This window comes from Mobula hypostoma, chromosome 2 (genome assembly GCF_963921235.1).
Source record: "Mobula hypostoma chromosome 2, sMobHyp1.1, whole genome shotgun sequence".
In the NCBI taxonomy this organism is placed as follows: Eukaryota; Metazoa; Chordata; class Chondrichthyes; order Myliobatiformes; family Myliobatidae; genus Mobula; species Mobula hypostoma.
In genome coordinates, this window is record NC_086098.1 from 69900490 (window position 1) to 69916006 (window position 15517).

General features: G+C 39.3%; 1 protein-coding gene across 1 annotated transcript in view; it reads right to left on the minus strand.

The window, feature by feature from the left end:
- Window positions 1-15517, minus strand: part of sntg2 (syntrophin, gamma 2) — a 357770-nt gene that overhangs the window by 210243 nt on the left and 132010 nt on the right. The window contains exons 4-5 of the mRNA XM_063068605.1: window positions 4640-4696; window positions 4488-4545 (exon numbers count right to left, since the gene is read on the minus strand). Coding sequence (XP_062924675.1) covers window positions 4488-4545; window positions 4640-4696 — 115 coding nt within the window. The remainder of the gene's footprint in view (window positions 1-4487; window positions 4546-4639; window positions 4697-15517) is intronic.

Here is a 15517-nt window from a genome sequence, read left to right on the forward strand (position 1 = left end):
GGTCCCTTTCAGAATGGCAGGCGGTGACCAGTGGGGTACTGCAGGGTTCAGTGCTGGGACTGCAGCTGTTTACAATATATATTAATGATTTATATGAGGGAATTAAAGGTAACATTTGCAAATTTGCCGATGACACAAAGCTGGGTGGCAGTGTGAAATGTGAGGAGGATGTTATGAGAATGCAGGGTGACTTGGACAGGCTGGGTGAGTGGGAAAATGCAGTTTAATGTGGATAAATGTGAGGTTATCCACTTTGCTGGTAAGAACGGGAAGGCAGATTATTATCTAAATGGAGTCAAGTTAGGAAAAGGGGAAGTACAACGAGATCTAGGTGTTCTTGTACATCAGTCACTGAAAGCAAGCATGCAAGTATAGCAGACAGTGAAGAAAGCTAATGGCATGCTGGCCTTCATAACAAGGGGAATTGAGTATAAGAGAAAGAGGTCCTTCTGCAGCTGTACAGGGCCCTGGTGAGACCACACCTGGAGTACTGTGTGCAGTTTTGGTCTCCAAATTTGAGGAAGGACGTTCTTGTTATTGAGGGAGTGCAGCGTAGGTTCACAATGTTAATTCCCGGGGTGGCGGGACTGTCATATGTCGAAAGATTGTGTACTCTGGAATTTAGAAGGCTGAGAGGGAATCTTATTGAAACTTATAAGATTGTTAAGGGATTGGACACGCTGGAGGCAGGAAGCATGTTCCCGCTGATGGGTGAGTCCAGAACCAGCGGCCACAGTTTAAGAATAAGGGGTAGGCCATTTAGAACGGAGTTGAGGAAAAACTTTTTCACCCAAAGAATGGTGGATATATGGAATGCTCTGCTCCAGAAGGCTGTGGAGGCCAAGTCTCTGGATGCTTTCAAGAAAGAGATGGATAGAGCTCTTAAAGATAGTGGAATCAAAGGTTATGGGGATCAGGTAGGAACTGGATACTGATTGTGGATGATCAGCCATGATCACAGTGAATGGTGGTGCTGGCTCAAAGGGCCGAATGGACTACTCCTGCACCTATTGTCTATTATCTGGCATTACTCCATGCACTTCTTTCACTGCTCTATTGCTTTGGGTCCCATCCCCCTTGCAAATTATTTTAAACCCTCCCGAACCATGCTAGCAAACCTACCTGCAAGGATATTGCTCCCCCTCGAGTTTAGGTGCAACCCATCCAATCTGTACAGGTCCCACCTTCCAGAAGAGATCCCAATGATCCAAAAATCTAAAACCCTGCCCCCTGTACCAACTCCTCAGCCACGCATTCAACTGTCATCTCCTCCAATTCTTACCATCACTATCACATAGCACTGGCAGCAATCCTGAGAACGCCACCCTTGAGGTCTAGTTCTTCAGCCTTCTGCCTAGTTCCCGAAACTCACACTTCAGGACCTCATCCCTCTTCCTGCCTATGTCGTTGGTGGCAACATGTATCACGACTTCTGGTTGCTTTCCCTCTCGTACCAGGATGTCGTGCACCCGGTCAAGGACATCCTGGATCCTGGCACCGGGAGGCAACAAACCATGCGGGTGTCCTTCTCACGTCCACAAAATCTCCTGTCTGCTTCCCTGACTATAGAGTCTCAATGATGACAGCTCTCCTCTTCTCCGTCCCACCCTTCTGCACCACAGGGCAGACTCAATGCCAGAGGCCCTACCACCGTGGCTCACGCCTGGTCGGTCACCCCCGCCAACAGTATCCAGGACGGTAAACTTATTATTCAGGGGAATGGCTACAGGGGTGCTCTGCACTACCTGTCTGCTCACCTTCACTTTCCCCCCTTTGACAATAACCCAACTTCCTGCTTCCGGCAGCCTAGGTGTGACTACCTCCCTGTAGCTCTCATCTATGACTGCCTCATTCTCCCTTACGATGTTTCAGTCATAGACATCTTGGTTTTACATTGTAATTTTGGATCTATTCACAATATCATAAAAAATGAATGACAGATATTCCTGCTGCAGGTTACTTTGCATCATAACTATGAGCACCGTTATGTTGAAGTATGATGCTCATTTATTCACAATTCTGCCATAGGAAAAAAGATAGGCCATTAATAACTGCTATGCAGACAAAGAGTGAAGAGGAATACCATGCATAAAGTGTGCTGAATGCCTACAGGATTTTAATTTGTCTCAATGTATACGTGCCAGTACTGAACTGTCACTGTAGTTAGCATACACAGTACACTATAAGTAATTGTGTGCACTAATTGTACCCGCAAAGATTTTGGAATTGGGAAAAAAATTCTAACTTTTGAACAGTTCTTCATTGCTCTTGCAGAAGAATAACCAGAGTCAATCACATTGACGAGTGGAAGTTCACTAAGACCAGTATATTGGATTTGGTTGTATGCCAACAAGGTGCTTGGAATTGTGTTTCTTTTTCAGTGCAGCAGCCTAAATGAGTGGTATATTTGAACAAATGAGGTACTACACCAGAATCTTATGAAGAGCAAAACATGGATTAGCCCTTAAAGTTGTTCATTTTGGGTGGCAAAGCAGCGTAACAGTTAGCATAACATTATTACAGTGCCAGTAACCCTGTTCAATTCTGCCGTTGTCTGTAAGAATCTGTGTGTTCTCCCTGTTAACTGCTTGGGTTTCCTCCCACATTCCAGTCAGTTACTTGGTCACATGGCTGTCATTGGGCAGTGCTGGCTTGTGGACTGGAAGGGCCTGTTGTCACGTTGCATCTCTCAATAAATAAATTCGTTTCTGCCAGGCAGTCGACTGATATTTATAGAACACAGTCGTTTTATTAAATATGCATTCTTTTAGTGGAGTTAATTTTGTTAATGCTGTGGAACCTCCCTGAAGACAAGATTCTGAACTTAAAAAGTTATTTCAAGAATTTCTTATTGCAATTTCATCAGTTACCACTGTTCAAATAACTAAATGTGGATTACTTACACAAAATCAATAGATTTTTAAAAATAAGCAGATGGCTCTACAGACATGAGTCACCCAGGCTGATTATAAAATAGGATTTGCTAACTGCTTTGGAAAACTTCAACATTCGTTTTCATTAAGAATAAATTCCTAATGTATTCCATGGGGTTTCTATGGTCAGTGAAGAATATTTGAAGAACAAAAATGTAACAGATGCTGGTGGATTGTGTGAACCATGGTGGAAATTAGTCCTCATCAACAGAGTGGTGTTTTAAGTGCTGAGCTCCTGTTCAAGCGGTACAGTAACTTTTCACAGTGCCTGTGATCAGGTTTCAATCCCTGACTCTGTAAGAAATTTGTGCATTTTTCCCAGGACCTGTGGAGTTCCTCCAGGTGCTCCTGTTCCCTCTCACATCATTCCAAAAACGTATGGGTAGTAAGATGTGGGCATACTATGTTGGCGCTCAAGGCTGCCCCCTGCATATCCTCGGACATAACGTTTTTTGACGTACATGTGACAAATAAAGCTAATCGTAATCTTTAAAGTGAACTATCCTTTATTCAAGTCAATCTCAATATCGTGAGAGCACACTTATATTCCCTTCGTTCTCATGCCTATACAAAGGGGATAAGATCTAAGATTATAGGGAGGATGTTTAAAGGGGATTTGAGGTGTACACTTTTCAATTGCAGCAGCTGTTAGCTGGAATAAGCTGCAGAGAAAGGAACAGTAACAATAATTAAGAGGCAGTTATATAGTTACTTTAATGAACAAGGGATAGAGGGAAATAGAATTAATACAGGGAAGATATAAATAAGGTTGAAAGAGTACAGAAAAAATCTAGAATATTGCTGGGTCTGGAAGACCTGAGTTATATGGAAAGATTGAATAGGTTAGAACTTTATTCCATGAACATAAAAGATTGAGAGGAGATTTGATAGAGGATTGCAAAAATTCTGAGGAGTATTGATAGGGCTGGTCAGTGGTGTAGTGGCATCAGTCCAGAACCTCTTTGAGGCAGATGGTTCTCAGTTCGAATCTGACCAGGTCCCAATCTGGGCAGCAGCAGCATCTGCGTGGAAGAAAGGCCTGGTAATCAACTATCGGGTTGCCAAGAATGAGTCATTGAATGCCGCTCAACGACAAAGTAGACAGGGTAAATGCAATGAAACAGATGTGGTGGGGACTACAGCCAGACATCATAGGTTAAGGGTGAAAGGTGAAAAGTTTAAGGAAACATGAGGAGAAACATCTTCACTCAGGGGGTCGTGAAAGTGTGGATTTCAACACATGCAAGCTCGATTTCAACGTTTAAGTTAAGTTTGAATAGGTACATGGATAGGGTGGGGAGGGCTATGTTCCCGGTGCAGGTGGAAGGGAGTGGGCAGTTTAAATAGTGTTACACTAGTGCTAAATAGAAGGGCTGAAGGGTCTGCTTCTGTACTGTACTATACTATGACTCTATGACTCTACAGGCAACTGGGATCAGTGAGGATAGGCATAATGGACCAAAGAGCCTGTTAGATGCTGCACTACTCAAAGGCTGTATGATTTAATTTTAAAATGGCAACTAAAAGAATGTGTTTTTTTTGAATGAAACTTACCTGCTTGATCTTTGAAGATTTTTGATATGACAACTGGAACACCATGCTCTGCACCTCCCTGAAGAACAGAGAGAAAACGATAAGAAACCATGATACATGTTGCTGCAAAATATTATTAACATAAATAAAAGGACAGAGAAAATAACACCTACCTTAATGCTTAGACCCATTCCACCAACAGGCTGTCTGCGAAGTGTAACAGTTCTGTGCTTTAAAAAATTGTACAAACACTAAATTTAGTAGCATTACAAGACAGCATATATATTGACATGAGAAGCATGTTCTGCTTGTTATTCAATGGTTTAATGGTTCAATTTAATATCAGAGAATCTATACAGTATACAACCTGAAATTCTCTACTAAATTGTATGCTGGTACTTGTAGTAAAAATTAATTTATCATTTTGAAGAATTTTGCAAACAGGTACAGCTGTTCAATTCAAAAATGTAAATTAATAAAACTAAAATAGACAAAGGTGAAGTCAATATTATTGGGATATCTTCACAGTTGGTGTCTTTTGATATTTTTTTAAATGTTTTATTGAACACCTCTATCTTATTTTCCTAAATCACATAGGGTAATGTGCTACAAACTAAAATTCTAGTGCACATGCAGGCTTGCATTACTCTGGTATATCTTCTTGACTCTGCTAGGCAGGAACCAAATATCCCAAAATCAAGGGTGGTTGTTGGGATTTGGGATTTGGGTATTAGGCTGCAGGAATCACCACTCTAGTCTCTTTGCTGATCTAACTAAGTTATCCTGAAAGATTCTTGCCATAGGGAGATAATTGTTTTGGTTGTTGCTGCCTTTAATATGCATACTGCAGTCATTTCACAAACAGTGCACTGTTAGCTGTGTTTCCAGAAACAGAAATCCTCCAGTAGTTTTAGTATTGTTATTGTGGAGCTCGAAGAATTGTAATAATCATCTACAACAGACATTAGATTACAAAGTCTTTGATCAAAATAAACAAAAATATTAAGAATAATGTAAATACAAGTCAGATAGTTGCTTGAGGTTAGTTTGACATTTAAAAAGATCATGGCTTAACTTCCACCTCGTCCACTTTCTGCCAGACCTTGATCTCTCAGGAGCCCAAACATCAACATATTCCTTGAATAACTTCAATAATCGAGCATTCATGACCCTCTGGGACAGAGAGCTCTTTTAGTTTCAGAATTAAACTCACTCTTACGGTGAGGAATCTGTTAGGAGACCTGTAAAATGCTTCCATAAGGGATTTTTTTTTTATTCCTTGTTTTCTCTTATTACACATATATTGATTCTATTTTTTATTTTTTTGAACTAAGATCATTGCTCACTGCTGGTATTACATCAGCCTTTGTTACCAAGGCTGTCCATCACCTTGTGTTCCATTGAAATATCACCTACCCTAGAATCCTTAGTTTCCCTTTCATCTTCATACAACCATGTCTCTGTAATGACTATAAAATTGAACAATTTTATCTATTTAGGGTGTTATAAATACTTCTTGCTTTCAAACTGAACAACTGCAATTTTATCTTTTATCATTTTCCTTGAATTGATCTTGCAGCCTGATGCACAATTATTGTAAATGACAATAGGTATTCCTGTCATAGTCTCCCTAATATTATATAGACCACAACATCAGCAGCTTTGATCTCCTAATTAAATGTACAACTTCTACCACACGTGTGTCGTTTCATGCCCCCTCCCTCCAACAAGCACATGTCATGCCTGGCCCTTTGGCAGAGTTGAACCACTGAGTTGGCACAGTGGAGCAGCTACATGTCTCCACAGCAGCTGAACAATAAATAAAATCAAACTTTTTTTGAACACCATAGCACCATTACCAAGATGTAATTCAGCAGAGCACCAACACAGAGGATGTGTACAAGAAGGGCCAGAATCGCCTCTACTTCCTGAGGAGACTGAGGTCCATTGGAGTACGCAGGCCTCTCCTTCAAATGTTCTACCGGTCTGTTGTCACCAGTACAATCTTCCATGCAGTGCTGTGCTGTGACAATGGAATCAACATGGGTGATGCCAACAGGCTCAGTAAGCTGGTTAGAAATGTTGGCTCTGTTATAGGAGTCAAACTGAACACACTGGAGGCTGTGGTAAAACAAAGGACCCTACGGAAAATCCTGGCAATTCTGGACAATACTTCTCACCTTGGCTGAACAGAGGAGCACTTTTAGTAATAAACTAAGAAGACAACTGTGCTGCTGCAAAGAGCGGTAGATGAGGTCATTCTTACCCTCAGCCATTAGGCTTTATAATGAGTCAATCTATATCCGGGGAAGCGATGATCTCCTCGTGTTAGACTGTTTGATGTAACTTATTTTTTTTTAATTCTTTCGACTTCTCTTCTAATATTTATATATCTGTGCACTTGTAATGCTACTGTGACAGTGTTATTTCCTTTGGGATGTAATAGGTGGATATCAGAAGCCCATCAGCAAATGAAAGCAGCAGATCAACTCAATCTTCTTTCAGGATTCTGCCAGATATTGCAGCTAGCGATTATCAGAGAGAGGCCTGAGAGAATGTCTGGTCCCCTCTGAGCCTAGGTTTGGGAACTGTGTTCGCTTAAGGTGTAGAAACAACACAAACACAGTACAGGACTATTCAAACAAAAACTCCACGCTTTGATTGAAAATATCCTTCACAATAATAAAGAGTTTTTATAAAGTCACGAGTTTAGCCCAGTTATATGACAAATCATGACCAACTCATAAAAAACTACACTATAATAACTTCACAAGGAGTAAAGATCAATTTATTTTGCAGGAGGAACAAAAAGTAGTAGAGGACTCATTGACAAGTGTTTGATCCAGATAATATTTAATTTGCACTACATCTGCAGGCTGTCCTTTGACTGATTTTGACACTAGAGCATTAGGAAAATAATTGCTGCAGCAAATGACAATCAGTTCCAAAACAGTGGAAGAATGATAAGTATTCAACATGATCCAACAGACCCATGAAGAGCAATAGTGAAAACTGAAAGCGTAGTATTCAACTGCAACAAGCAGGCATGTTGTAACAATGCATTCATCAAACACATTGTTGTTTTATTCATACTCACACCTGGATGACACTGGTGGACAAGGCATTCATTATCAGACAACATTTAACTGCTTCCACACTGCTTCAGTACTTAATTTTATAATTCAGTCACATCAGGACTGTTATCTTTTGATCATTCATATAATATACACGAAAGCTGAACCCAATCCCTGTTGTAACTGGGATGATAATGAGGAAGTGTGGGGGCTGGTCAGCAGTATGTAATCTGCATTGAAAATTTAGCTACTTTGAGAAAGCAACATTTAAAAAAAAAAGAAAATGTTCAATGCAAACTGTAACTTTGTTTGGAAGGAGAGTCTTGGAACTTGGCCAAATACGGATTATTTAAAATTTGTATTCCATAATTATCATTTTGTTCTAAGAATGGTGTAATAGACCTATGCTAAGTAGAACTCCTTTGACAGTTTACTTAATTACTAAGACAGCTTCACAATAAATTTTTTAAGGGATAGAACAGTGATATATTGGGAGGATAAAAAATATCTAGAATTTTAATAGATAAAGGACATTAATACTGCAATAAAAAAGCAGAAAATGATTATGTTTGGCAGTTTTCAAAAGCACCGGATTGATTCCATGTCCTCTACATGTGTATGTTTGTGTTCTTCGAATGCTGTAGCCCATCCACTTCAATGTTTGACGTGTCGTTCATTCAGAGGTGCTCTTCTGCACACCACTGTTGTAATAAATAGTTATTTGAGTTACTGCCATTTTTCTGTGAGCTTGAAGCAGTATAATCACTCTCCTCTGACCTCTCTAATTAACAAAGTATTTTTGCCCACAGAACTGCTGCTTACTGGATGTTTACTCTAAAGCAGAGGTTCTTAACCTGGGGTCCATGGATAGATTCCAGAGATCCATGAACTTGGATAGGAAAAAAAATTACATCTTTATTTTCACCAATCTCTCACTGAAGTTTCACACTTCCTTCAATTATGAATGTAGGTAACAAACCACAGTGGTATCAGCTGTACCTGTGACTTCGTCACCGATAGAAATCACAGATATTTTCATTATGACATTACAATTGTTATAAATATCTCAAAATATCATTTACAGCATGCTCATCACTACTCCAAAATTACAGATAATTATTAGACCCACTACTAGATTGAAAGAGATTGCAGTCTTCCTGCTTGCAGACGCTTGTGCAACGTAGCTGGTCAACTAGTGGACAGCCTGGCACCTAAGAGTCATTCAGACACCAAACGGTGAAGACACATGTTCTCACATTTGTGATCCAGACATATACTTTGTTCTCCATTATTTCCTTTCTACAACTGCTTGTGATCAATGTGTCGAAGGAAGTGAGTAGTTTTTATTGTTTGTTAAAGTTTTGTAAAACTGAATGGTTCAGCTGAGAATCCTTAACTCTCTGTAAGGCTGCATGACCTTTTGTAATGTCATGCGACTCCCTGTGCAACAATAGCCAAATTCCAGGATGGACATGACACCAGAGTTACTGCTGTAATCCTTGTGTCTATCCATTAAACACGTTAAAAATTCAGATTTTGTAAAACCTTTATGTTACTTACTTGGCATACAAACTTCTTGAATATCTTACGCTTCACTTAATTAAAATACAGATCACTTATTTCATTGCAGATTTATTAAACAAATTTCTTGAAAACCATAAAAAAGGGTTTCAAAGAATGTCAATTGAATCAAATATTTTATTTTAGCTTTATTTATTTTGTATATTTTGCAGACCTAATTTAAGTTGAAATGTCAAAGAAAAAGAAACATGATGAAAACTATATATTATGTGGTTTCACTTGTATTAATGGGATTGATGTGACACAAAAGCCACAGTGGTTTTTGTGTGGAAAATTTCTTGTGAATGGAACTATGAAGCCAGCATAACTGAAACAGCACCTCGCCTCTGTCCATCCTGAAAATCCATCTAGAGATACAGGGCTTTTTTGTGTGAAGAAAGCTCAATTCTCAAAAGTTGGGACACTTACAAAACTTCAATTTGCCATTTCACAAAAAAAAACTTTTCTTAAAGCATCCTATAAATTTGCTTACCAGATTGTTAAACAAATGAAACCTGACACTCCTGGAGAACCTGTGTGAAGCCATGTGAACTGGAAATGGTCGAGCTAATTTGTGGACTGGAACAGAGAGGAAAAAGCTGGAAGCTGTTCCCTTATGAAATGTTCCAGAATAGTTGAAATTTCTTTTAACATTTTGAAGCTGGTCTCACAATTCCCATTTGGTATGCAACTGGATGAAACTGCAGCTATCTCTCATGTAGTCAGCTCCTTGTTATTGTTTGCTATACACAAGCTGATGCTTTCAAAGAAGAATTCTTATTTTGTGAGCCCCTTTTGGAAACTACAAAGGCCGATGTTCTGGAAGAAGTAAAAAGTTTTTTTTGCCAAATGAAACTTTGAATGGAAAGATAAATTTCATACTCTTTGCACAGATGGAGCTCCTGTGGTGCTTGGTAATACATCTGCTTTTGCTACTTTAGTGTAAAAGCTAGCTCCTCACATCGTCATCACTCATTGTCTATTTTTACACAGACATGCACTGGCAATAAACACTCTGGAAACAATCCCAAAAAGAGTATAGTTAACAGCCATAAAAGTCATCAACTTTATTAGAAAAGGGTCTCTGAATAATAGCATTTTTAAATTACTTTTTAAAGAAATGGGTGCACAATATGAAGTGATTTTCTACAACACAGAAATTCATTGGCTTTCAAGTCTTGAAGCACTTATTTGAATTAAGTCAGAAGTTCCATTTTTTTTCTGAAAGAAAAGGAAAACCCAGTCTTGAGGTAGTTTGAAAAAAAAAGGGATTGTATCCATAGGCTGGCTTACCTGGCCGATATTTTTAACCTTATGAATGAAATAAATCTTTCCACTCAAAGTCCTGGAGTCACCATTATGGATACTACTGAAAAATTACAAGTCTTATTGGCTAAGCTGCCGATATGGAAGAAGAGAATAGAGGCCGACATCTTTGCAAACTACTTTCAAATGCTGGAGCAAGTGCTTTACTAAGATGGTGTTGAGACACAGAATTATCCATCAATTTCTTTGAAGAGAGACATCTGCGAACACCCAGAAACACTTCAGAACTCTTTCAAAAGCCATTTCCACCTTGACGGCATTAAAGTTGAATCATGAATCTGCAACCCTTTTCTTTCTGATATAAATTGAATTGAAGGTGTTGATCTAGCAAAAGATGAACTAATTGATCTTAGAACAAAAACTGTACTAAGATTGGAGTTTATTCAAAAAGCCTTGGAGAATTCTAGTATTCATTGAGAGAAGCCTATCCTCACCATGTAAAGTGAGCTATGCAAGCTTTAATTCCATTTGCAACAGTAATGTGTGGATCTACAGTATTTCTTTTAGAGCAATGACTCCCCTTAGTACTACGGATGTGTATTGATCTGTTGTCTATGCATGTGCATTGCTCTCTCCCTCTCTCTCTCTCTCTCTCTCTGCAATCTGAATTACAGTTAAAGACACCTTCCACATCCTACATATTGATTAAATAAAGCTTTTTTAATTGATATGTAGTTGCAAAGACAGAACTACAAGTACAAACCTGAATGTCAGAGAATATCATGAACCACATGGAAAAGGTATGGGATGAGGCAGAGAGGGAAAAGAGTTAAGCAGTACAGAGGAGGCAGTCACAGACCCTAACAAAGGATCGAGTGAGCATGCTGCGTAGTACACAGTGAAAAACGTGTCTAGCAAATTGAAAGTGAAAATAACATGCCGATGGCTTCAGTTGGGAAAGTTGATGAACTTGATAGCGCTAATGAAGACTGAGAGTTGTTTATCGAAAGTGTAAAACTGTATTGTAATGCAAACAATGTGGTGCAGGAAGAGAATACTCCCACGCTTCTTAGTTTAATGTGTCCTAGGACATACAATCTCTCATGTAACTTACTAACCCCTGAAGAGTCAGCAAGCAAGGCATTCAATGAAACTGTTACAATTTTACAAACTCACTTTTGTAAAAACCCCTGCTGCTGGCTGAGAGATTTAGATTATACAAAAGGAACCCATCAAAGGATGAAATCATTTCTGAATACATTGCAGAACTGCACAAACTTTCCCAGTACTGTGATTTTAGAGCTAGGCTTTCTGATGCATTATAGGATAGGCTTGTACGTGGCATGCAGAGTCAAAGCATTCAAACGAGGCCACCGTCAGAAAGGGACCTAATCTTAGAATGGGCATTGACCATTGCAATATCATTAGAGACTGCAGCAAAGGATACAGCAGAACTCCAGAAAGAGGTTAGAATGCGAAATACACAGAATGTTGCTGAATGGTGCAAAAAGCCAAAAATGTTATCAATGTGGCAAATCCTTCCATGATGCAAATGACAGTTTGCTCAAAGAAAAAGTTTGCAGGAAGTGTTACATACAGGGTCACATAGAGATGGTGTGCAAGGCAGACAAAAAGCACAACCAATTGAAAAGTTTCAAACACAAAACTGATCAAATGCATAAAGTGTCACACGGGTAAAACAAAATCAGACATCACAGAGTCTGACAAAGGTGAACTGTCATGCCTAGAACTGTATAGTATAACTGAAGCAGATCATAAAATCATGTGGTTCACAAGAAATGTGCCTGGTGTAAAATTGAAAATGGAGCTGTAGGGTCAGCTTTGCTCATAATTTCAGAGGCTGACTACAATAGACCGTTTTCTAAGTTACCATTAGAGAAAGCTTCCATCATGCTGAAGACCTACACAGGTGAAAAAGTGTCCCCCAAAGGCAAACTGAAAGTGAATGTGACATATGGAAGCCAAAGACAGCATTTAGAGCTTCATGTATTGAAAAGTGGAGGGCCAGTACTTTTTGGATATGAGTGGTTGAGAAGATCTAACAAGCCTGGCACTCAGTGTGGCATCAACTGGTAACTGTAGGCCAAACAGTAGCACTAACCTGAGACTGTCACAGCTGCATAATGCCAATGGAAGGTGTTTGAGAATGGAGTGTATAAACAGATTGAAGACTTCGCCAAAAGCTGTCCAGGATGCCAAATGGTTCAAAATTCAGCCCCATCGGCACAGATACACCTGTGAGAGCGACTGTTGTCACCATGGCAAAGAGTACGTACCGACTTTGTTGGGTCACTCAAGAACTCCAAGTTTCTGATTGCTGTGGATTCTCATTTGCAGTGGCCAGAAGTTATACCAATGCAGTCAACCACCTCAGCATAGACTGTCTCCGCTCTGAGGACTACCTTCACCAGACATGACTTATCAGAACAAATTGTGAGTGACAACGGACCACCATACATGTCAGAAGAATTCCAACTCTTCATGAAGAAAACTGGCATCAGACATTTCAAGTCAGCTCCTCAGTGCCCAGGAACTAATGGGTTAGCTGAAAGGTTTATCCAAACATTTAAGAACATTAAAGTGATAGACAAGGAGGGCAACTTCCTTTGTGTGTGTCAGAACTCTGTTCATGCAATGACAAATCAAACACCTGCAGTGCTATTCATGAGTAGGAGGAAATTGAAATCTCGCATAGGCCTCCTGAAACCAGATCTACAGAGGGAAGTGCAGAATAAACAGTACAGCCAGTTGCCAAGTGAAGCAGCAAGGATCTTCGGGGTTGGACAAGAAGTCCCAGCGCTTGAGTACCGAGAAGACAAGTGGACACCCACTAGGATAGCTACAAGAACTGGACCATGGATGTACACAGTGGATGCTGGAGATCATACATGGAGACATCATGTGGACAATCGAAGAACACACCTGAGTCGACTGCATCCAATAAGAAGGACACATTACAGCCACCGGACATACCTCTCAGTGATGACCACGATACCAGCAGCAACATGACACCGGAAACTGTGACAGTTGTTTTAGACAAGACACCTATTAAACTTGATGCCACTCCACAGGTCCAGAGGCGTGACAAGAATGTTATCGTTGACAAGACACCTGCCAAACCTGATGCTACTCCACAGGTCCAAAGGCGTTATTCTGAAAGAATCAGAGTGCCACCCAAAACATAGAATCTTTAAAATAGTAAAGTTAGTTATGGACCATTCTTGTAAAAGCACGTTCATTTGGAGTATAGTTTATAAAAGGGGAATTGAATGGTTTGTACATATACAGTTTTATGTTGCATTAATCTAAAGAGGGAGGAAGTGTAATGCATGGATCTATTTATTTTAGGGCAATGACTCCCCTTAGCACTATGCATGTGTATTGATCTGTTGTCTATGTATACACATTGCTCTCTCTCTCACTGCCATATCAATACACCAATTAAAACTATCTCCGGCGTGCATGCTTTTATTTGATCGCTATCTCATTGCAAAGAGACAACAGCAATAACATATCCATACCGTTAGGTTTTGACCTATTCATGACCACAACATTCTCAATCACACTCAACTACATCTCTGACTGATTATGCACTATTGAAATTTTCTGAGGTAATATATACGGGTTCATGGACTATTTAGAAATGAGATGGCAGAGAGGAAAAAGCTGTTGCTGAAAGGTTTGTGAAAATGAAAATATATTGGTACAAAATAATCCAAACAATAAAAAGAAAATTGTTATTCTAGGCTTTCAGATGACTGTAATCTTTATTTATACATATCCTTACAAGTTTCAACATCGTTAAGATTGGATATGCATACTGTTTCAAAATAAATTACGTCCAATAGCAAAGCATTATAATTATAATGCACACATTAAGACACAAGTTATGTGGGAGACTATCTTTTGGTGGAAGGTAGACTAACCTTCTCCTACTATAGTTGGGTAACAACTGTTCTACATGAGTAACTTTCATTCTCAGTGGGCTGAATGGGTTATAAAACCTATGTTTCTCTGAAGCTCTTCCATGCTGATAGAGCCATTTAACATTCAGATCCAAGGTACTTGAATAGTAAACAAGCAATCTGTTCAGTGGGTTGACAAATATCTGTGGGGGAAAGAAATCACCAATGCTTCTGGTTGAAATCTTAGTGGTCCCAATACAGGGTTTCTGTGATCTGTTGAGTTTCTCCAGTAGTTTGTCATTTCTGTATATTCAGTCTCTTGTATTTCCAAGAGGAAGAACATCTTGCAGAACTTGGGTGAGAGCGTATAGAATAAAATTGCAACCTTGGACATGGTGCCATGAACATTCATTGGAATGATTTCTGGCAAAGTCGAGTGGTTAAACTAAATGGATATATGGTGTTTAAAAGGATGAGAACTGATCTTTTTCAAACAGGTATGAATTTGAGATATTCTCCTTGCTGGAGAGTCTAGAATGAGTGATTACAGTTCCAGAATAAGTGATTAGTTGTTTGAGACTAAAGTGAACAGGAATAGGTTCTAAAATTTCTGAGCCTTTGAAATCATCTGCTTCAGAGATCTTTGGATGCTGAGTCACTCATAGCCATCATAATAACATCAGTGTGAGCTTTAAGAGGTAAACTCTTCACCTATGATTCTTGGTTTGATTATTCAATTTATAAAAATTCTGTTGTCTAAATTCAATCACATGATTAACACATGATCTAATTTGGGAATTTAGCTGCATCACCTTCTGGTATGGCGAGGTGGGGGTGGGCTACTGCACAGGATCATAGTAAGCTGCAGAATTGTAAAGTTAGTCAGCTCCATCATCGGTACCAGTCTCCGTAGTATCCAAGACATCTTCAAGGAGTGGTACATCAGAAAAGTGGTTTCAATCTTTAAAGACCCCACCACCACCCAGGACATGCTGTCTTTTCATTGTTAACATCAGGAAGGAAGTACAGAAGCCTGAAGGCACACACTCAGCAATTTTAAACAGCTTCTTCCCCTCTGCTATCCAATTTCAGAATCGACATTGAACCCATGAACACTACTTCACTACTTTTTTCTAATCTGCTTTTTTCCATTACTTACCTTAATTTAACTGTTTAATGTACAAATATACTTACTGTAATTCAGTGTTTATACTTTATTGTCAAC